This window comes from Carassius gibelio, chromosome B18 (assembly GCF_023724105.1).
Source record: "Carassius gibelio isolate Cgi1373 ecotype wild population from Czech Republic chromosome B18, carGib1.2-hapl.c, whole genome shotgun sequence".
NCBI classification, from domain to species: Eukaryota; Metazoa; Chordata; class Actinopteri; order Cypriniformes; family Cyprinidae; genus Carassius; species Carassius gibelio.
In genome coordinates, this window is record NC_068413.1 from 17,299,645 (window position 1) to 17,323,271 (window position 23,627).

General features: G+C 40.7%; 1 protein-coding gene across 2 annotated transcripts in view; it reads right to left on the reverse strand.

The window, feature by feature from the left end:
• Positions 1-17,139, reverse strand: part of LOC127977917 (inhibitory synaptic factor 1-like) — a 58,873-nt gene extending 41,734 nt beyond the window's left edge. The window contains exons 1-3 of one of the 2 annotated variants that reach the window (XM_052583147.1): positions 16,394-17,139; positions 15,909-16,196; positions 14,986-15,735 (exon numbers count right to left, since the gene is read on the reverse strand). In XM_052583147.1, the coding sequence (XP_052439107.1) occupies positions 14,986-15,129 (144 nt within the window). In that variant the 5' untranslated portion in view covers positions 15,130-15,735; positions 15,909-16,196; positions 16,394-17,139. Of the gene's footprint in view, positions 1-14,985; positions 15,736-15,908 lie in introns of both variants that reach the window. The other variant, XM_052583146.1, reaches the window with a different exon arrangement.
• Between the last annotated feature and the right edge of the window lie 6,488 nt (positions 17,140-23,627).

The following is a 23,627-nucleotide window of genomic DNA, read 5'->3' on the forward strand; positions in this document are numbered from 1 at the left end:
TAAACAAAACTACAACTAAACTACCCAGAGGTTAACTCTGAGACATAACATTGAACAACGAACCGGCACAGGACTGCAGACACAAGGAGAATAAATAGGGAACCAAACGAGGAGGCTAACGAGGGAGACACAGGTGGAACAACTAAAACAATAATGAGTATAATGAGAATAAATAAATAATGCATTCATTGCATGGATGGGGAAAGAGCATAGATGTCTAAAATGCATTTAGACTATACATTTCAGTTGAAGGCTTACTTCTTTTGACTTGCTGTTAATGCTAAATGTAAAAATAAAAACTGAAAGTAAAAGGGATGAAAGCTCATTTGTTACTATAGCAACAGTCGTCTCAACTGTATGTAGTGTTCCCCTTCTATGATGTAAACGGCCTTCAGTGATTCAAGCTATTCAACTTATGTGTTTGTCATATTCCACAATATTTATTTGAAAGTAGGCCTGTCGTTTATTTGATTCATATAATTCATGTTTGATTATATCGACAATAGCATTTTTCTGTTTTGTGTTTTCAACATTTCCTACTGACACACTACAGCAAATAAATAAATAACTGCAAACCATTATATTTAGCTGGTGAGAATACTAGTGTTCTAATAATGTTGGCCACCACCGTATATATTGAAATAAAAAAAGAATGATAACATATTAAATACTATATTTATTTGCATCAGCCCAGTGTTTCAGTCAAGTATTTTAGGCAACATCCCAAAACTGGCATAACAAAATGTTGACTGAAACCTTGTTATCCATTTTAAAATAAAAAAGTAACTTAAAGTAAACGTCCACACTACATGTTTTGAGTGTGAACGTCTACAGGTGAGGCTTGAAATGAAGCCGGTTTAGTTGGCTCCCATTACAACACTTGGACTCTATGTTTGTCAGATTTCAGACAAGTTGCGTCTTTAACAAAAGCACAGAGGTTCAGTTACGAGATGTTTTTAACAACAGCAGCTCTTGGCATCACTGGAAAGTTAGTTTTTTTCCTTCTCAAGGTTATTCAGCAGTGTTGCTCAGTCACAGATCAATACTACAGCCTTTGCTCGCCCAAGGTTTCCATAAAAGAGCTTCTTTGTGAATGCAATAGCCGCTAATATCGATTCGGTTTGCTTGTTTTATGTGTACGAAAAAAGTCTTGTCATTTTCGGCGACAAGTCTGGCTGTCGCTCAAAACAGTTTGCTCTGTCTGTTGCCGCACATCCCTAACCGACAACAATATTGTTTTTGGGCAGGAAAACCACTTGGAGATCGAGGTGGGTAGTGTTTTCCAGCAGGACATACATATTCATGAAGCGCACAGACAGGGTTTTGGTGGAAGAATTAGCGGGATAGCTTGCGTCTATCTAATTGCAGGATTAGCAGTTGTGATTGCATCATACGGATGTGCTTCACCTCAATCTACCCCTCCGCTGTCACTGAACAAATATCCAGCACACCACACTCTCAAAGTCAAAGCAACCTTGAGCACGCTGCTGGCCGATATTGCCACCTGTCAATCAAATCTTGCAGCATTAGAGACGAGGTGTCAGCGAGCTCCAGGAGCCAATCAGCTGCCTCGGACAAATGGATGTGTGTGGGCATATCTGGATTTTTTGATTGTCAGTTTGTTAAGTTTTTTAGCATTTTTTTATTTGTATTATTAGTACTAGAGAAAAATAAAGGCCTCCATCCGAAAATAAAATGGATAATGTCAGGTGTATATTTTTAAACTCTATAACTCTACAATACTATTATAGATAGATAGATAGATAGATAGATAGATAGATAGATAGATAGATAGATAGATAGATAGATATCTTGTTTAGATATTGAAATTCAAAAAAATAAAATATACAATAATAATCAAAATAAAATATATTTGAGAAAAAATTTGATATTTGAAAAAAGTAATTGTATAAAATTATATCAAATAAAATGTAAATAATCTTATTTCTTATGAATTTTATTTTATTTTATTTTTTTGTGCAATTAACCACAGATCTGAATGTCATTTTTAAACCAATGGAAGCACAGTGATTTTGTGTCCTTATTTAAAGTCTCCTGTCTTGCTTTCCTTACACAGGGAACATGTATTTCCTCTCGTACAGTTACAGTTAACACAGCCATTATATTCCAGCAGTGAGTGTTCGTGTCCCTGGTCTGTCCGCTCAGGAGAAATCATCCGTCAGGGTGAAACTCCCCTGCAGGTGCGTCTTTAAGAGCACCAGGCTCTTTCTGAGCTGTCAGAAACACAGACACATGCTGTTTTCCTCTGCCAGAGGCATCAATTAGTGCTGGTGCAGAAAAGTGCTGGAGACACATCCACAGCACGCAGGTGTTCAGAACGACCGCGGGACCGGTTTATGGCCAGGTGAAGCACGAATGAAAGACTTTCTCAAACAGACTCGCTAATGAACATTTTTATGAATTAGCACAGCTGCTACAGAGTCCCACCATCCATTCGAACCAAATAATACAGAAATTATATAAACAAAATGCATGTATGTATGTATATATATATGTATATATAGGAAAGGAAATGAACATTTTGTAAAAATCAACCCAGATCATTCTAAATGCAATGAAAACTTTCATATGATTTCTACAGGAGATCTTCTGGAAAGAACAGAACGTGATGATCAGATCTCAGCAGCGTTTCTCTGAAACTCTGTGTTCCTCTGTGAGCTGATGATGGTTCTGGTTCCTCATCTCAGCTGCTTTCTAAACGAGTGAAATATGAGCAGAACATTGATCTCTGAGAAACCGAAGATCAACAGAAACATAAGCAGAAATGCTGCAACCGTTTGTCAAGAACACAAACAAATCTGGACTCAGAAGCAGCTTCTAATGCTGAACGCATCTCAGCCAACAGTAAGTGTTATTGTATTATTACACTGTATTATTACAGTAAACAGTAATAATATTATTATTATCATTATAAACGAGAACATCAGAGCTTTTCACAAGTGACCTAGAAAACTCGTTACTCGATGATACAATTTAAGTAACGGAAATTACTTCTAAAAAGTATAAACATTACTTAAACATTAACATAACATAAACATAAAAGAAAGTAAGTTCCCTTAAATGACACTGATATAGTTTAATTGGTGCAGTTTCAATCCCTTCATTAATATTTAGACATTTAAACCTAATGATCGACCTTGGATTTCCAGCCGAAAGTCGCAGTCATCCACCATTTCACTTATTGTCACGGCCCAGGCTTTTAGTCCAACGAGCTCCGGAATTAGAGGCTTTGCCCATTAGTCGTTTAATTGCTTCTGGACAAGTGACATGCATACAGAATTACAGACTGACTGAAGGGGCAAAGGGGATGAATGTATAGCAATTAATGGGACCCACCAGCAGCTCTCGCTAAAACATTCTTTCTAAAACAGAAACTACAGCAGATGAAGAGCATCCCTTTACACACATGCCTATTTTTGCCAGTGCTTATACACACTTTATCACTTCATTCTCCTCAAGTCGAATGCATGATCTTGTTCTGCGGGTCAAACTATACGAATGCAAATGCTAAAACGTTCAGAAATCTCTTTTCAAAATCTACAATGAATGACTCCTTTGGACTACAACGCATATTTTCCGGGATTGGTGACATCACAAAGATCGACGAATGGGACGAGACCTGGCTGAGTTGCACTAGATAAGACAACGAGTGTTACTAGTGTTTCCAAGACAGACGAGTTTAGAGTGGTTACAATCATCTGGGTTTAAATCTCTCTCAAATTGATTTGATTTTGACGCCATATTTAAACTGAAGCTAGCAGCAGGCGGCTATGGTAAGAGGCGGAATGCTGTCAATCATAACACACACTGGACTAGCTAACCAATCACAGCACAGATTGGCCCAGCTAACCAATTATAGCATATCTCGTATTCCTGGAGGCGGGCCTTCATTTGATATAGAAACTATTCGAGCCGTTCATACCAGACTGGGGAGAGAGATATTGTAATAATGTAATTTATGTGAAAAATAACGTTTTTCGAACAACCGAGTATCAGAGCCTGTTCTAGTACACCCCAACGCTATCTTAGGCCAATTCGTACGTATTTTACGAGGTGGCTTATTCGTACGAATTTGTACGACCTCACTCGTACGATTTTATACGGTTTGTTGGTTAGGTTTAGGGCGGGGTTAGGTGTAGGTCATTTGTACAAATTCATACGAATTGTGCAACTCGTAAAATACGTACGATTTGGCAACAATCATATGAATTTGTACGAGTGTGGTTGTACGAATTTGTTCGAATAAACCAGCTTGCGAAAAATGTACGAACTGCCGTGAGATCGGGTTGTACACCCCCAAAACAAAATCACAACTTTGTAAAAGAGCATAATGGGACCCCTTTAAATATTTAAGACATATTAAATCAAAATAAATGCTTATTGAGAACATAACAGCAGTTTTCTGTTTTTTTTTTTTTTTGTATTTATTTTACTAAAATTTAACAAATAAATACAAATATTGATAAATATTGAAACATAGCATAATTCCACTGGTCAAGCTTTATTGGCCATGGCCACTTATTACTAATAGAGAGCACATTAAGTCTGACTCATTGACCAACTCAATGAAAAAGCTTCATGTCTCTGTTCTATTCTGAAGATTGCAGTAGTTTATGTAATGATAACTGGACACATTGGCTATTTTCAGACTGCACATGTCGAGTGTAGAGACACTGGCTGCAGGATTGAGTTTTGACAGATGTCGAGCAGGTTGTGTAGTTATCAGCCTCACAGGACGTTTGACAGTGAAGTTCAGCGAGGAATCTGTCTCATGTTCAGTAGATGAGCACACTGTCAGACTCACGCTTCTTCACGTCACGGAGAGTAGCATGAGAAAAACACAGATGTCAGCACTGCTCAGAGCAGGTGGGGATGTTTAGCAATATTTACTGATGACATATTTAAAGTCTACATATTCCTTTCATTTCACCATTGAGTGTTTTCAATTTGTTATATATTAAAAGAGAGCCTCATGTGACCACAAATTGGTCCAAAACATCCATGTAGAGCACATTAATCTCGTTCCATGTGCACAGATGTAATAAAAGACTCTAACAGCCGATTGAGAGGCTTTAAAGGTTAAAGGCTTCCTGAGCCCTGCTGCTTAAGCTCTGGCTGTTTCAGTTCATTCTATCAGTGGCTACATTACCAGATCATTGCAATCTGGGTCACACTGTTATATCGCAGTGCTGAGATGGATGCTGTTCAGCCGCGCTTCTTTCAAGAAAGCGTGTTATTTTCAAGGACATCATCGCATATACAGTAATGCATGTCATCGTACGTGATGGACGCTCAGAGATTGCAGTCTGAAAAATGTGTTCGTTCTCCGGATCCCATTATGCATTCAGACCCAGTTGTAGTTAAGGCTGATAAAAGTATTTGTGCATCTTTGTGTACTAAGCGTGCTTGAGAAACAATTAGCTCATGTAAAGAATCAGTCTGCCATTTCTCACCCCATTAAGTTCAGCCCAGTGGTTTAATTCATAGCATAAAGATGCACCACGACCCGTCCTGTGCACTAGCATCAGCGCGACTGCTGCGACCGACCACAGACGTTTTCACATGCCATTATCAGCCTGGCCAGTGAAAGAGAGAAAGAGCAACGGGAGACAGACGAGGCGTTATCACTGTCAATGCATGGGGAGGAAATGTGACTCAATGCATCGCTATTCTCTGCGTTAACAGATTCTGTAGGTCTGAGGTCCTGTTTAATAAGGCAAAAAGCTGAAGCTCCACATATGCTGGCAGATTTTGCAGGCATATTTTTATAAGCGCTCGGGTAAAACAAGAGTTTCGGAAAACATACCCTGAAATCTTTGGGAAACGATTGCATCATTTCACAACAACGTCACTGTGAATATAATACTGTGTAGGGGTGTTACAGTACGTCAGGAATACGTAAAAATAAAAACTATGCCATAATTTAGTCACTTTAATGTTATTTCAAAGCCACACTTTAATAAGGGACAACTATGATGCTCCAAAAAAAAAAATACAAAAAAAAAATACAAAAACACAGACAAAAAAAAAAAAAAAAAAAAAAAAAATTACAATAAGGCCCAGTTTTGGAGAAGCAGAAATGTTACAAAAATCTCTCTCTCTCTATATATATATAGAAAAAGAGGGACATAATCATAAATAAATAATAATAAAAATATTTAAAACAATAAAGCTTACATTAAGACTTAGAAGGTAGTGTATTGTTCATAACTGGTGTTTTTTTATGTTATATTATTGTGTTTTACTGAAAAAGAAGCACTGCATACAGGCTTGGAATCGACATTGGAGTAAATCATTTTTATTTCAACTATTCCTTTTTTACTCAACTGAAAATCTTAGCCTCAGCATCCAGAAGCCTCTAATGTCCACTAAAGATGGAGGATGTGGTCTGAGCCAAAGTGGGATCCAATCCACGGCTTTCACTAGCATCAGTACCATCTTGAAGAGTCAGGAGGAGGGTGTAATGAAGCTGGAAACACACAGCGATTGGTAGTTGGTCAGTTGAAATCAGACTTGGATAATAAAACACTGCTTCGTCATCATCAGACTGGATCTCTCTGAAGACCGGCTGATGCGCTCCTTCCTGAGATGGCATTCATTAATTCAAGAAATTAATTTGAGTGAAGGAAATGAGGTCAAGAGAAAATGGAAATGGGTCTTTGAAAGAGGGTAAAGTGAGACGAACGGACAGAGCCAGGGATTGGCTGGATGCTTTGGTTTCTGCCCGGTTGGCCGAGCCGCAGTGAGAGAGAGCCACCGTTAACAAGCTCCTGGCTTCACCAAAGCCTCGCCGTAATCTCCAGCAAATTGAGTCTGCTGCTGCCTGCTGGGAAACAGCATCCGAAGAGAACCAGTAAACAGGTCTGGCTCTTTTAGAGCAAGTAACAGGTTTTGAGAGCTAGAAAACACACAACGGTAACCATATCCCCATCAGACCTGGGTAGTAACTGATTACACGTCATCTCCATTACATAATCAGATTAAAAAAAATGGTTACACTTTATTTTAATGTCTCATTTTTAAAGTGTAATCATACATTTTAGAATAAAAAGTTCATCTTTTTTTTCTTTTTTCTTTTCTTTGTTAGTTTCCCATAAACGTGAAAATCACCAGGTGCTTGTGAATCATCTTTTGGGAAGCATCTCAAGTTTAAGTTGATATATAAGATGCACAACTACACAAAGTGAAAAAAAAAGCTGAAATTTCAGAGAGCAAGTCTGGGTATTGAAGAATGCTCAAGCATGATATTCTGTTGTCCTGTCAACTCATGAAATCTATAATCATTTTATAATCAGTAGCATGATACATCGAGCAAAGGTCGGGTTTGGGCTGTGAGCAAGAACATATGCGTTTGGTTCTGAACCAGTCTAAAGATGCAGAATCTGAAGATCACAGCGCCTCTAGTGGATGCGGTCCTGTCAGAAGGAAGCTGTGTCGGGGCAGACAGAGTAAACAGTCCCAGCGAGAGCGCAGCAGGCTTTGATTCGGGGTTTAAGCCCCCTGTGGTTTCCTCCACGACCCGACTGATCCTGTCACACTCTCTCTGTCTGTCTGTGAGACTGAGACGGCATCTCATCACACACTTCATCACCGCTGCTCTCTCTCCTCACATCACATCACTCATCTCTCTCTCTCTCTCTCTCTCTCTCTCTCTCTCCTCACATCACTCATCTCTCTCTCTCTCTCTCTCTCTCTCTCTCTCTCTGCCTGTCTAATGCTGTGTATCTGTTTTCAGGAATAGAATAAAATGTGATGTTTCTCATTTCTGAGCTAAAAATGTGCCACATCGAAATACACTGCTTTTAAGTACAAAAAAATCCATTACATATGTCTAAATCAGTGTTATTACAGTATCACGGATTATAGTTTGTTAAAGAATTAGATTTTCTTCATATTGTGCGCTGGTTTAATTTTAGTTGTGTATTTTTTTCATTCACTCATTCATTTGTTCATTTATTTATTTATAAATGTACGCATGTAGATTTTTTTTTTATAAGTTTAATTAAGTTTTAGTTTTAGTATGTTAAATTAAAACATAATTCACAACTGCATGCTTCTGCACATTTAGCTGTTCTGCTGGGACTTTACTGTTGTTTATGTAAACATTTATAAAAGCATATTTTCATTTATCTTAAAACAAATAAATAACTTGCTCTGTCTAAACTGAATTTCATCAGAAATCCTGCTTGTCACGCAACATTTCACAATCGATTCCAGATGAATAAAATCAAGTCCTATGTCCTACATCTTCTCTCTTGAAATATCCTGTTTCATATTTGTGTCCGATTAGAAAAGTGAAATGGTTTTGAGTTGAACCGCTGACATTCTGTTCCTGTAAAGCTTCAGCTGTAACGGCTGATGAGGAATTAGCCTGCAGCCCTGTCTTTACAGATGGGACTGATGCTGTTTGATCAGGGGGCTTCAGTCAAGTCATTTACTGACTCCTTTGGCTTGATTGTGCTTTAAAAGTGCTATAGATCTCTACAAGGATCCAACCTGACTGTTGCATCTGCTGGGAACAGATATGGGATGCATATATGCAATATAATCATTTTAGAAGGAATAGTTCACCTAAAAATGAAAATCCTGTCATCACGTATTCACTCTTACGTCAACATTCATTGTATGAAACACAAAAGGTTAAATATTTTTTTAACCAATTACAATTAACACATTTAATAAAATTTTAATTGTTATTTATTTTGGATTTTTTTTTTTTTTATGTTAGGTATCATGTGTAAACTGAATTAACATATTTCTGCAATCATTAAAAAAAAAAAAAAAAAAAATATATATATATATATATATATATATATATATATATATATATATATATATATATGTATGTATCTTAGCCTAGCTATTTCACATTCTAGGGTTACTAGTTTATGTAAAAAATTCATAAAATAATAATAATAATAATAATAATAATAATAATAATAAATAAAAAAATGTATACAACATTGATAGACATACTGAGATAGAACACAAAAAAAAAACTACAACCATCAGCGTATTTAAATTTTTTTACTTTTTGTTAAACTATATATTTATTATTATTATTATTATTATTATTATTATTATTATTATTATTATTATTAAGTGCTACCTGTATTATAACATCAATATTGTAACTTATTTGTAACATTTGAACTTTTAATTTAGTGCAATATTTTGCCATTGCAACATTTTATTGTAATTTTCAGTAACAACTGCAGTTGGATTTATATTGTAGACCTAAGATCACTGTTATCCCACCACTCACTATTGTGACCATCAACATGTTTACTAATTCTATGACCACACTCAACACAACTGTATATATTCAAATGTATATATTAATACTAGACACCTTAAAGATAATGTGTACCAAAAATCTTTCTCATATCTTTACGTTAACATACTTTACTAGCCTTTTGTCTTGAAGCTTTGATGCAGCCATCATCTTCTCAAGATGCAAACAGGAAATAAGATGCTCTGGGGTGCTAAGTTAGCAACTTTGTTGGTTGCAATGCAATTTCCCCTTGCCAACAACTAAGTTGCTAACAGGTTAGCAACTATGGTTTTGGGAAACATACCCCTGGTTATGTGACAATTCAAGCTTGTTGAAATGCTGTATCTGTGTCTGTATCATCTGTTCACAAAAAAAAGTAGAAAATTATACAAAGCTCGACTGACACACATGATGTTCCCAAGTGCATCTCGCAGCTCATGTAAAGATGGAGTGTGCAGCATTTACTGTGAACCGAGGCTTTCTGCTCACATGTACATGAAAAGAAAGTGCAATGATATCGTATGAGTTTTGAGTTTCGAGACTCCATTGTAAATACATGATGACAGAATGTCCATTTAGGGGCAAACGATTCCTTTAATGAGTCGTCTCATTATTATTTGAGCGAGGACATTAGAAGAGGCCGAGCCACTTGGTCTGAAATCTCAACTTTCAGAAAGCCATGTTTGCCGTTGCATCGCTCGCTCTGCTTCTGTGTGATAAACCAATCTCTCAAATGACTGAGCTCAGGCACACACACTCAACCGAGCTGCAGACGCTGCACTGGAGCAAAGATAAGTGCTCTTTGTCCAAATGACACTCGTCCCTCTCATTACATGCTGTGAGACACAGTCTCCTCTCCGTATTGTGTCTTTCTGACTCCGTCTACTTCCTCTCTCTCTCTTTTGTTCCTCCCTAGAAAGAATGGCACTTTTTTCACTCTCCTCTGACACTTCATTTCAACCATTTTTTTTTCTGTATTCTCTGGCAATCTATAGACATCTTGTGTTGGCCTGTTATGCATCTGGGGCGTTTAACCGTAATGGGGGTGTTTATGTTATCGATGGTTTTTGCATGTTGCTCTTCGCGCCACAGAGAATCCGGAAGCCAGTCGTCTCGCTGAGGACAGCGGCAGTGAATCGACTCTCTAATGAAACATATTGATCATCAAATTCAGCACAACAACTAGCTGACTCCAGGGGGAGCGCTGTCTGTCCCAATCAGCCCGATAATGCTACGCTTAAACAAAGGCCAATAAAACTCTTGCATGTGGAGCATGATCTTATAACAATATTGTGAATTATGTGCTTAACACATAGATACAATGCTTTGCGAAAGTATTCATACCCCTTCAATTTTTTTTTTTTTTTCACACTTTGTTATGCTGCTGCTCCCTATTGATAAACTTCTTTAAACTACTTTTTTTTCCCACTCCAATCTACACTCCATACACCATACTGACAAAGCAAAAACATAATACAGTCTCAAATCTTTTTTGCTCATCAGTATTTGGCAGGAATCTGCTCTTCTTCTCCTCTGAAGCTCTGTCAGTGATCATGGAGCTCAACTCGAGTGACCACCAGGTTCTCGGTCACCAGTCTGACCGAAGCCCTTCTCCATCGATTGCTCAGTTTGGCCAGGAGGCCAGCTCTAGGAAAAGTCCAGGTTGTTTCAGACTTCTTCCATTAAGGGTCACAGAGACGACATGCTTCTGTGACCCTTCAATGAAGCAGACTTTTCTTCTGAAGTCTTCCATACATGTGTGGCTCGACACAAACCTTCTGAGCTCTTCTCTTTTGCTTTTGATATGCATTATTAGCTGTTAGACCTTTCATTAAGATGTGAAAATAATAATAATAAATTAGAGCAGTTTAACATAAGGCAGCAACAAAACAAAACATGAAAAAAATAATAATAATAAAGGACATGAATACATTTAATCCAAATCAATTTACAGTAGGGCAGTTTCAATGAGTCCCTTTGGAAGAGCGATGGGTTAAGTGGTTTACTCAAGTACACGATGGTGGCAGAACAGAAACAGGGTCTATGGTTAATGGATCACCTCTAAGTGGGATCAAACCTGCTGATTTACAGTTAAAAGCCTGGATGAGGATACCAGTAAGTGCCTTAAATTTATCAAGACAAACACCAGCGTTGGCATGCCCATTGAAATTAATTCAATGATGATATATCTCATCAATCAATCAAACTAAATAAATAAATAAATATTGCTTTAAGTGTCACTTTGTTAATATTAGTTGTTACGACCCAGTTTAGGGATTAACATAAGAGAGCCATTCTAAAGGCAACAAACACCACAAATACCAGCAGCTTATTTATTTTTTATGTAAATGCATTAATGTTTTATTATAAAAGCATTTATTAATCTGGGTTAATGTGAACATATACAATTGTTGATCCAACACATGTTTATTTGTAATACATTATATTTAATTTATTCAACTAGATATAAAAGTTGCATTAGTATATATGTAGAAATTAATGTTAAACTAGAAAAGGGTTATTATTGTTAATTAAAAACAGAACAAACTAAAATTGAAGCCATACAATAATAATAATAAATAAATAAATAAATAAATAAATAAAATATTGATGTATGGTTAACTTTAACATTTGTAAGACAATTAAATATACTAAATATTAACATTAGGTTAGCATCAATATACAAACTTGTTGACAATGTTCATTTATAACACATGCTTTTTAATTGATCCAACTAGATTAAAAATGCCAGAGTATATTTAGAAATTAATGTTAATCTAGATCAGGGTTGCACAAGTTAATTAAAACGTGAAATTAATATAAATGTTAACTAAAATTAAATATGAAAACTTTTTTTTTTTTTTTTTGACTATTTCAGCAACATTTCTCAATTCAATTTAGTTTAATTTTATATACTTAGCCAATAAATAAATAAATAAATGAATGAATGAATGAATGAATGAATGAATAAATAAATAAATAAATAAATAAATAAATAAATGAATAAAATTATATGAAATCAATAAAACTGTACAGACATTCATATAAAAGAGCAAGAACTACTTGACAACTAACATTAAAATAAAATAAAATATTCAAAATAGTAATAAAAACTATAATAGTATCTCAATGATACTAAAATAACACTGACTTACATTAATAAATGCTGCAAATGTATTGTTCATTCTTGTTATGACATGAACATATATTGCCTAATATTTTGTACCTAATATTTATAATAAATACTCTACCTAATATTTAACTGCACAGTTATTGTGAGAAAACAACATTTCAGTCATCCACTAAGTCTAAATTGGGTCAGTCCAGTTAAGTCATCATCTGCCCATCATGTCGCTCCAAAATCGCATGACCTTTTTAATCAAAGTTATATTATCAAAATGTGAAACGGTGATCACTAGCTGTCAAGTTTGTCTCTCCTTCAGTCATGTCTTATTTCATCTAGTGCACCAGTGCTGCCCCCTCCCAAATAAATAAATAAATAAAATAAAATAAAAATGCATTGCTGCCTTTATTTTTTATGCAACCCAGGCTGAGTAAACCATTAATTTTCTATACACTACGTCTCCTACTCGAATGTCAGAGGAAAGAGAATGCAGCATTTCCCTCAGCATTTGTTTGCAAGGATGATCTTAGCCTGCGGAGGTTAGCATTAATTAAAAAGTGCAGCAGCAAAAGCTTGGAGGGTTGAATTTGAGTTTGAGTGGATGGAAGGAGATGCGAAAAGACTTGACTTGTGCAAGATGCTAAAGTTCTGCAGAATTACTGAATAACTGATGACTAATTCAGAACAGTTTGGGTCATTTTATGTAAGTTACTGGTTGCGTTACATAAGTCTTTTCCATCTCAGCAGAAACTTGCAGTACTTTAAAGTCAAATAGGGTTAAAGGGTATTAACACATAGTAGATTGAACCTAATTAATTGAATGTGTGGTGAACTGCATGGAATCTGAGTGGCAAAGAAAACTGGGACGTGGCAAGAGACAGAGAGAAAAAAAAAACTTCCAAACACCTATCCTATGAAGGGTAGAAATGGTTTAACTGTAAGCGTTTGGATCTAACGGGAAGAAAAGCAAGTGTCTCTGCTAGCAAAACTACCTGTACTTACTGAAGTGTCAGAACAGCAGACACACACACGTTTGTTTTCCTATCATGGTGAGGACTTTCCTTTTACCATCTACCATTTGTATAAAGAGCTGGTGTTATTTTCTACCCCCTAGAAATGTTTCTACATTTCAATAGGTTCATTAAGATGCTATTGTGTATGTTTACTAAGCCATTTTCCTCCGGATATCCGAAAATGCATTTGACTTCAGGTTTACAGTCTTCATGGGGAATTCAGGCCTCTGTTTGCAAAACCTCTCTCTCTCTCTCTCTCTCTCTCTCTCTCTCACAGACACACACACACACACACACACAGTCAGGCACAGTCTGCAGTCTCATGACGTGTGATGTGACCCCATTATTGCGCATTCCTGAAGCATCGTTCAGCATTGAGTGTCATCCATCAGTTACTACTCCAAAACAGCCAAAAGAATTAAAGATTTTATCCGACATTCGCCATCTACACATCTTCCCCTGGACTGATCATCAATACTCCTTAATGTAACGATCTACAGCCGTCTCATATTCTCCAACACACACTCTCTCCGTATGGAACGCATACATGTTTCAGAGATTTTGACTTTATTTTTAGACTGATCCATATGTAGAGTGGGAGTAGAGTCGTTTACCGGGCTACGCAGAGTCCTGGTGTTTATAAATAGCCATAGCGAGCATTATTCCCACATCATCAATCACGCTGGGGCACGAGGGAGAGACTCGAGGGGGTAGTTCTCCATGCCACATGGTCTGGAGGTGTGAGCTGGATGGGTTAATCTGGAGGGGAACAGATGCCGGTGCCCGGGGAGCTCGAAGAAAGACGGATGGTTGGGGAAGGGTGAATTTTAGCTGGTGTGCTAGCCAGAGTGAACTGAAATATTTAATGTCCATATGGAGAGGGAGAGAAACTAAAGAATTCATTATTTTCTCTCGTGCATGTGCAGACTTGTTCACTTTTCAAAAATTTCTGGCCCATTTCTGCACATGAATCTATTCAGCTGAAATATGACATTGACGCAGACACACACTTGTCTTTTTTCTATGCCGTCAGCTCACTCCCAAACACAGAGCAAGGAACACACACACACACACACACACACACACAAACACAGTGGAATCTTTTCATCTTGTAACCATGGCACTTGGTAGAATACAGTAGGAATCCAGCCGATAACAAAGTGCTTACATAACTATTGCATTGCCAAGCTCGACTCCTACCTTGCACACCTCTTTCCCTTCTTCTTTGCCTCTCTATTCTGTGTTCCGGTTGTAATTTTCTCATTCTGTATCCGTTCATGTCATCATTTGGCTTTTTTTTTTTTTTGCACTGGAAAGTGCACCTCTCCTTTAGATAGAATAGATAAACCCCTCTCTTTTGGTTCCCAAGGCAGTCAAATTCTCAGTTTAAGGTCGCTTGCTTTGGTTTCTTAGTGTAATGAGGCTACATTGACTCCCCACCTGCTTCAACCTGCCAGTCCAAACTAGAAAACATTCATTATTTATCTCCTGCTGGAGAAACCAGTCACCTGCAGTCCAAACCAAACCGACAGTAGAAAGCAAGCAGACCTTACCTCCCGCAGTTCATGTGCCACATCTTTCAGCTCCTTGAGGATTCCTTCCAGCTGCCCGATCACCATCTTCATGTGGCTGCGGATCTGTTCTCTCTGACTGGGGGTCTCAGAGGGTTCCCGGGCTGGAGCTCCGCTCTGGGACATCCTTCACAGGCTGCTCACGGGCCGGGGTGTGGAGCGCTGAGGGCAGGGGCGAGCCGAGCCACGATCCATGTCTGAGGCCTCCTGGAGCCGCAGTGCTACTGATCCGATCTGGGGCTCGGGCCACGTGGGAAGGGTTCAACATCTTAAATACGCCTGGGCAGCCGAGAGACCTCGCTGGGTCTGGGGTCAAACCTCCTCTTGCTGTGTACGGTGGGGCATCTCAGGACAGACGCAGATGGAACGGAAGGTGCCAGAATCATTGAAGGACGCTTAGGCTGTTAGATCCAAGAACACACACCAAACACCAGGATGAAGAAGCAAAATGTGCAAGAAACGGGGCCCATTTCACCCTAGCTTTTGCGAGTCCTTAGGTGTAACTTTGAATGGAAAGCAGTTGTCTATGATGCAGAATTCTTCTCTTCCATGAAGACATGGCCAGGAGCATTGCACGAGCCACGCAAAATCCAAGAAAAAGAAACTCCCAAAGATGCTTTTCTTGCCAAGAGCTTATTTGTTTTAGATTTGCAATGTTTTATTTTTTATTTTTTTGAGTTCCGTCTAACCAAAGGGTAAAATATTCCAACTTTAGTTGTCCTTGAAGTGGATCTGGAAGAAAAGGAAAGAGAGAGAGAGAGAGAGAGAGAGAGAGAGAGAGAGGATGTAAATTCAGCCAAAAAGCCAGTGTTCGTCCTCGCTCATTTGTATGTGTCTGAAACATTAAACCAAGGCAACGGACATAATGCTTTCAGAGCGATTGCCAAAATTGCAACTACACTTACAATACGTGTTATGATGAACGTTTCACACGTAATCCCTCAGGGGCGTCAGACGGAATGACGCATCCTTTCCTCCGGGTCAGAGAGACATTTCTCACCCATTTTGTTCAATTGCTGGATAAAGATGGGTCTCAATCTAGTTTCCTTCAATTACGAGTGGAATCCAGTTGTTAGCATTTTTTCAGAAGCCATCAGAGAAGGTAAATTCCATGTCTTTTGCTCCAGGAAGAATTGGAAGATAATAAAAGGGGAGAACTTGACCCTTTGAGGCGCAGCCAAAAGAGACAACACCTGGGAAGACAACAAGGAGAGCAATTTCTCTGTTTATCTGGTAATGTCTCTCTTCCAGTAATTTTTCTTCTCCCCCATGTTCAATTTTCTCAAACACATATCTTGATGTTCAAGCTATGGTTTACTCCACAAAATCAATTACAGACAGCAAAGACAAAGAGAGACCAAGAAGAACAGATACAAATGAACACGCTCACCAGATTGACTCCCACCAGTCCCCGTGGAAGTACACTTCATAAGACAGTGATCTCTGGCACGCTGTCTCACTCTCACCTCTCCCCTGGTCAGTGGTAGAAAGTGCATGCAGGTTTGCCTTCCCACTCTCCTGAGGAACGACAGGAATACAGTTTCCAGCTCAGCTGAGCTTCGCTCATCCTTCCCATTTTGATGTGGCGTCAGAGACCCTCACGCACGTCGTATTCCTCTTAATCACCCCCACTTCTCTCTCTCCCGTTTCCACGCACAATCCTACTCTTTTATGTCTTTCCTTTCAGCGTCCATTCAGCCACACTCACCCACTGATAGCAGGAGGGTTCATTCAGAGCTGTCCTTCAGAGAGAAAGTGAAGCAGCAGCGGAGGAGGAGGAGGAGTGAGGGAGGAGGTGGTGGATGAAAGACTGGCCCCGGTTCCCCTCTTTTCAAGCCCCCGGCAGCCTTGGCTTCTCCGCTCCTGCTTGGAATCCTGGAAGTCCTCAGATGCTCTTGTTGCTGTGGCGACCGTTTCCACCTCACATTCCGTCTCTCGGCCGTGGAGCAGACACCTTCTGTCGCCGTGACGACAGCCTCTGACTGAGGGAGGGATGCTGCCTTTGCCTCCTATTTCAAACCCTGTGGATCCACACACACTCTGATCGCCCTCTCTCTCTCTCCCTCTCTCTCTTTCTCTCTCTCTCTCTCTCGGTCGCTCCTGCCTGATGGAGGGGGAAGAGGCTGGAGTTTATGGACAGGCTTTGGATGCTAGTGAAGACGGCTCTCTCTCTCTCTGGCTCTGAGGGGGGAGGAGGGAGGAACTATGAGGTTTAAAGAGACAGTAGTGAGCTTCACACTGTATCTCTTTTATGTGTCTTTCTTCTGTTTATTCATAGCCCTCCATTTTATTTATGGGTGCCTATAACCCTTCACCAAATATAAAGTTTTTCATGAAAATGTAATTGTATCATCATCAAATGCACTAAATACAAATACTTGTTTCCCACGTTGAATATTCTTTTCAAAATTTGCCTTTTTAGCACACATCAAGTATAACAAGTATATGATAATACGATATATATATAAAGATATTCTCCTACAAATAAATATTTTAGAAATATTTCAGTAAATAGTGTAAATATTTTAAATATAAATAATTTTGAAAATAACAATCTATTTATTTTAATTTCATGCAATATTGTATTATTTTTCCCAAAAGAAACACAGTGAATTCAAGGTATATTATCTGGATTCGGACCCCTGATGGGAGGGTTACTGTGATGCGATGCTCGTTCATCACTCCGACAAATTGAGAAAATTATGCAGAGTAAAATATTCCCTTTTGTATCATCCTCTTTGATCAATGAAACATTTTCCCCTTCATAAACTCAGCACACTAATACAATGCTAATACACTTGGCTTCAAACACATGTTTAGCTGTGTGTTTTCAGAGCACTGTTTTGACTTTGCTCTTATTTCTTTGTATTTTTTTCTTCTTCATAAATCTCCGCAACTAATTAAACTCAAACCATTCTGACTCAATTCAAATAGTTTTGCAGATCATTTCAGTCAAGAAATGTGAACTCATCGTATTTGCATAAGCATTTTGACTGGTCACTTTCCTCACATCAATTTGCTTACAGGATTCTGATGTGTTTTTTTTATTTTTTATTTTTTTTTACCATCTGTCCAGCAATGAGAAAAGCCTAAACCTAAACTTACCTGTAGCAGCTTACCTAACATCCTGGCTCACAAAGGCTGATATTCCCTTCAGGAAATGCAGATGTAGTTATGAGTTTATTGTGCATTTAGATGTGGCTTAATTAAGGGCTATTGATCTACAGCTGTGAAGAGTGTGATGGCTGAATTCTCCGTTTACAAAAGCAAATGTGTCCCAAAGGCAATGTGCTCTGCGTATCTGTGAAATAAGATTATCTATAATGCTTTGGGTGCTTGAATTTTCTTATACATAAAGCACTGTGTGTGTGTGTGTGTGTGTGGGTCTGTGTTGGTGGAGGCTGATGTGGTATTATTCTCACAGATCCATGTAGAAGCGTGTAGGCTTGGAGGAGCAGTTGCATTGCACTGAAAGGTGTCCTTGTGATATGCCTTTAAAAGTCATAGATCATTGCAAAATCTCTTAAACACCTATACAGCCCGGTTTAGTGTAATTTGGTGTCTAATGAACATCGATAACAGAGTGATTTCTTAAGAATTGTTGACAGACATGAGCGGCGTTTGACTGCCGTCGTCACCCCCCCCTCCCGCCGAGATGATATTTCTTTAATGCTAAGGTCATTCTGACTGCCGGTTTTTACTAGCTGATCTGGAGAGAGGCCAAGGAAATATCAGCCCCACTTAATATTTCTGTCCTGGATTTTATTGCACCTGGCCCGATTATGGAGAAGTTTTATTGAACACAATATTTTTCTAGCAGGGCCGCACGCTCGTGCTCTCACAGGTGTACCTCCAGAGGAATTCACTCGGGTAATGTGGTACTACAGAGAGAGAGTGAGCAAACACAGAGAGAGAGGAATAAAGAAGTGTTCAGGAAGAAGAAAGCAGCCCGTGGGGGTTTATTTGACCACTTCTGTTTACACAGCAATGAGTAATCATACCCCAGTTATTTGATACTTCAAGATCAAGTATATTTTTATTAGACAAGTCAGTTTTGTCTGACTCTCTGCATGCTGGGATATTGCAGTTGTGTCTCTGTTTGTGCTTGAGGATTATAAGAATTATATTTTTCATAAACTAAAACATGATGTGCATGAGATAGAGGCGTTCTAGTTTTGTCTATCACAGCCGGAGCTCACGATTGGACAGGAACTGCAGGCTTATCACTGCTGTTTTAAAACACATGAAGCCAACTTCTTCTTGCTGTGGAAACCTGTGATTCTCCTCTCCACAAGGTGGCAGTGAAGACTCTGGAAACACAACAGTGCAACACAGATGACCTGTGGAAGAATCTTCATCTGTTCATTTATAAGAATGTTTGGAAATGTATAAGTTGATATATACTTAGCCATTTTTAATAATATCCCTTAATAAACATAACAACCACCTTAGTAACTAGGGAAATCTCTTAATAAAAAATATGTGTTACCTATTCTAAAGTGTTACTGTGTGTAAGAAACAATTGGTTCCTTCTATCATAATGCTGTATGAAAGCAATAAGCCACCCAAGCCCATGCATTACAGTGACTAAACCGAGTTTAACAGGGTTTTACACCACTGTACTCCCCATGATACAATCACTATAACACACATCCTCCAGCAGCAGCTTATTGCTTTACTTGACCTCCTCATAGTCACAGTCCTCAAGCTCACCGCTCAGTGCTTTCCCTGTTTGTCAGATGAATGTGCGTGTGAGCGAGAGGCTGGTCGTGATGGATTTTTTTCTTGTTTGTTTTCAGGACGGGTAAAAATGGAAACCATGATGTGATGATTTTGCGTCTGCTCTTCTTCACAAACTAGTGCTCGGTGTTGAGGGGTAACTACAGTAGACACATGTAACGGAATTATGCAATTTAGTTACAAAATATATGTAACTGTAAAAAAAAAAAATAATAATAATAAAATGCGTAGTTTATTCAAATTACAATTACTTATGAAAATGTTAACGATTACAAAGGGGGTCATATCTGAACATTATCACACACATACATATTTGATTGATTTATTCCCAAATTGCAGTGACTGCTTTAAAATATGAGACATCAGTGTTTCAGGAATTTAGGACACAGAATAGGACACGTTTATTTGATAACGGTTTTATTTTTTTGGGGTTTATGTTTATGCCTTATTTCTTTTTTTTTTTTTTCTTATTAAGGGTTTTCTTCCAAGGCATTTTTAGATATTTATTGTCACAGCTTTGCAAAGATTAGATTTCAGAAACAATATATTCACTATTAAACTATATTTAGTGATTTTAAATCTGAATTTAACCTCATAACAATCTCAAATTAAAAAGAGGTATAGGCCTAAGGTCTGATTTTGTGGTGACTGTGCTTAAAAATTAAATGATTATAATCTTAATTCAAGTGATGAAGGATTCTGAAAGTCTGAGAGTTAAGTGAAATTCTTTTGATTTTGTTAAAATGATAGATTTTCAGAAAAATGAGTCCATTAAGCCCTTATCTAGCGACCCCAATGCTCCAAATACTAATTACACATCTAAAAGTATCTTTATTAGTGAGTTTTCTAAGAGAAGTACCTTTTCTCCACTTGCTTCTCACACTGATTTTAATCAAAGGAGTGTCCACATAAAGTCGACAGCATCCCAATACACATAGAGCCTAATTCACAGATTTACAGTAGGCTTAAATCTTAAATTAAGTTCATTTAAGTATTCACACAAACATAATCATTTATGTCTTAAGTGAACGTTTGGGAAACTACAGGGGAAAAACATTGGCTGTGTAACATTACGCAGTACAGTATGTCTTATTATAGGCTGTCTGTCTAATTAATGTTAATCAAACAATAAAATAAAAGAGGGAATCCTCCACTGCATGCTCTTGACTGATTTTGTAGTTTCATAATTCTTCTGTTTGTTTTTCTTACTTGACTGCTTATGTTTAGATGTAATATATATCTATATATATCTATATCTATATATATATATATATATATATATATATATATATATATATATATATATATATATATATATATATATATATGTCACGCTATCAGTCTCTGTTTCCTGGGTGTCCCCTAGTGAGCGCACTTCTCCTTAGGCACTTCACCATAGGCACTTTAATTCCGCTTGTCTGGTCATGTCGTCACAGTAATTGCACTCCAATTAAATCGCACAGGTGTTGACTATCCTTAGTCATTAGTCTCCCTATATAGAGCTGTCTTTCTCTGTCGTCTTTATGGAGTCCTTACCCTATGTGTCTCATGCTCTCGTTCCCCAAGACTTCCTCTACCTTCTTGTTCTTCAGAGTTCCCCGTTTCATCCGGTTCCCTCTTTTGGTTTTGTTTGTCTCTCATGACTGTTTATTTTGTATTTACCCTTCTGTTTAAATAAAACTCTTACCTGCATTTGGATCCAACCCTCTCTTTGTGTTTCTCCTAAACCCTACCGTGACAGAAGGACTCCATCAATCAAGGATCCAGCGGTATGTCTGCTGCCATGTCTTCATCAGCCAGCAAGCGAAATGGTTTTGAGGGCTCTCGCCTAGTGGTGTTCCGGGGGACCAGGGGAGGTCGCTCCGGAGCAAGCGGTCGAGAGGAGGTCCGGCAGCGATCGCCACTGTGGCCTCCCATCGAACCGAGATTCGGATGGGGGCTGCCATTTCCCCAGGATGTCCCGAGAGGAGAGGGGAGATGCAGATCGGCTGAGCCAGAGCCGTGGTACCAGATGGCCGCCAGTCCTGTGCAGCGGCACCAAATGGCTGCCAGCTCAGCCCCACAGCACAAGATGGCCGCCACCCCAACCCCACAGCACAGGATGGCCGCCAGCCCAGCCCCACAACCCAAGATGGCCGCCAGCCCAGCCCCACAGCACAAGATGACCGCCAGCCTAGCGCCACAGCCCAAGATGGCCGCCAGCCTAGCGCCACAGCCCAAGATGGCCGCCAGCCTAGCGCCACAGCCCAAGATGGCCGCCAGCCTAGCGCCACAGCCCAAGATGGCCGCCAGCCTAGCGCCACAGCCCAAGATGGCCGCCAGCCCAGCGCCACAGCCCAAGATGGCTGCCAGCCCAGCACCACAGCACAAGATGGCCGACTCAACGACACCGATTCTCCATCGTAGAGGGCGGAGGAGGAGACAGGCAGCTACTGTTCCTCAGGACCCGGAGAACGTTCCCGAGCGGTCCGCTGCCATCCATGAGGCCATTCCCGATGCGGTGCCCGCTGCTGTTCCGGAGGCGGTGGCTGAGGCTGTTCCCGATGCGGTGCCCGCTGCTGTTCCGGAGACCGAGGCGGTGCCCGCTGCTGTTCCGGAGGCCGAGGCGGTGGCCGAGGCTGTTCCCGAGGCCGAAGCTGTTCCCGAGGAGGTGCTCGATGCTGTTCGAGAGGCCGAGGCTGTTCCCGAGGCGGTGCCCGATGCAGTTCCCGAGGCGGTGCCCGATGCAGTTCCCGAGGCGGTGCCCGATGCAGTTCCCGAGGCGGTGCCCGATGCAGTTCCCGAGGCGGTGCCCGATGCTGTTCCCGAGGCAGTTCCCGAGGCGGTGCCCGAGGCAGTTCCCGAGGCGGTGCTCGAGGCGGTTCCCGAGGCTGTTCCCGAGGCGGTGCCCGATGCAGTTCCCGAGGCGGTGCCCGATGCAGTTCCCGAGGCCGAGGCTGTTCCCGAGGAGGTGCTCGATGCTGTTCGAGAGGCCGATGCTGTTCCCGAGGCCGAGGCTGTTCCCGAGGCGGTGCCCGATGCTGTGGCCAAGACTGTTCCCGATGCAGTTCCCGAGGCGGTGCCCGATGCAGTTCCCGAGGCGGTGCCCGATGCAGTTCCCGAGGCGGTGCCCGATGCAGTTCCCGAGGCGGTGCCCGATGCAGTTCCCGAGGCGGTGCCCGATGCAGTTCCCGAGGCGGTGCCCGATGCAGTTCCCGAGGCCGATGCAGTTCCCGAGGCCGATGCTGTTCCCGAGGCCGATGCTGTTCCCGAGGCCGATGCAGTTCCCGAGGCGGTGCCCGATGCTGTTCCAGAGGCCGATGCCGATGCTGTTCCCGAGCCCGAGGCGGTGCCCGATGCTGTTCCAGAGGCCGATGCAGAGGCGGTGCCCGATGCTGTTCCAGAGGCCGACGCGGTGCCCGATGCAGTTCCCGAGGCGGAGCCCGATGCAGAGGCCGACGCAGTGCCCGATGCTGTTCCAGAGGCCGAGACCGACGCGGTGCCCGATGCCGAGGCGGAGCCCGATGCTGTTCCAGAGGCCGATGCTGTTCCAGAGGCCGATGCTGTTCCAGAGGCCGATGCTGTTCCAGAGGCCGATGCTGTTCCAGAGGCCGATGCTGTTCCAGAGGCCGATGCTGTTCCCAAAGCCGATGCTGTTCCCGAGGCAGTGCCCGATGCTGTTCCAGAGGCCGATTCCGATGCTGTTCCCGAGCCCGAGGCGGTGCCCGATGCTGTTCCAGAGGCCGAGACCGAGGTGGTGGCCGAGGCGGTGTCCGATGCTTTTCCGGAGGCCGAGGCGGTGTCCGTTGCGGTGCCGGAGGCCGTTCCCGATGCAGGGCCCGAGACCGCTTCGTCCTGGGGGACTCCGACGGTGACCATGAGGACGTGGTGGTCATCCGCTCCGC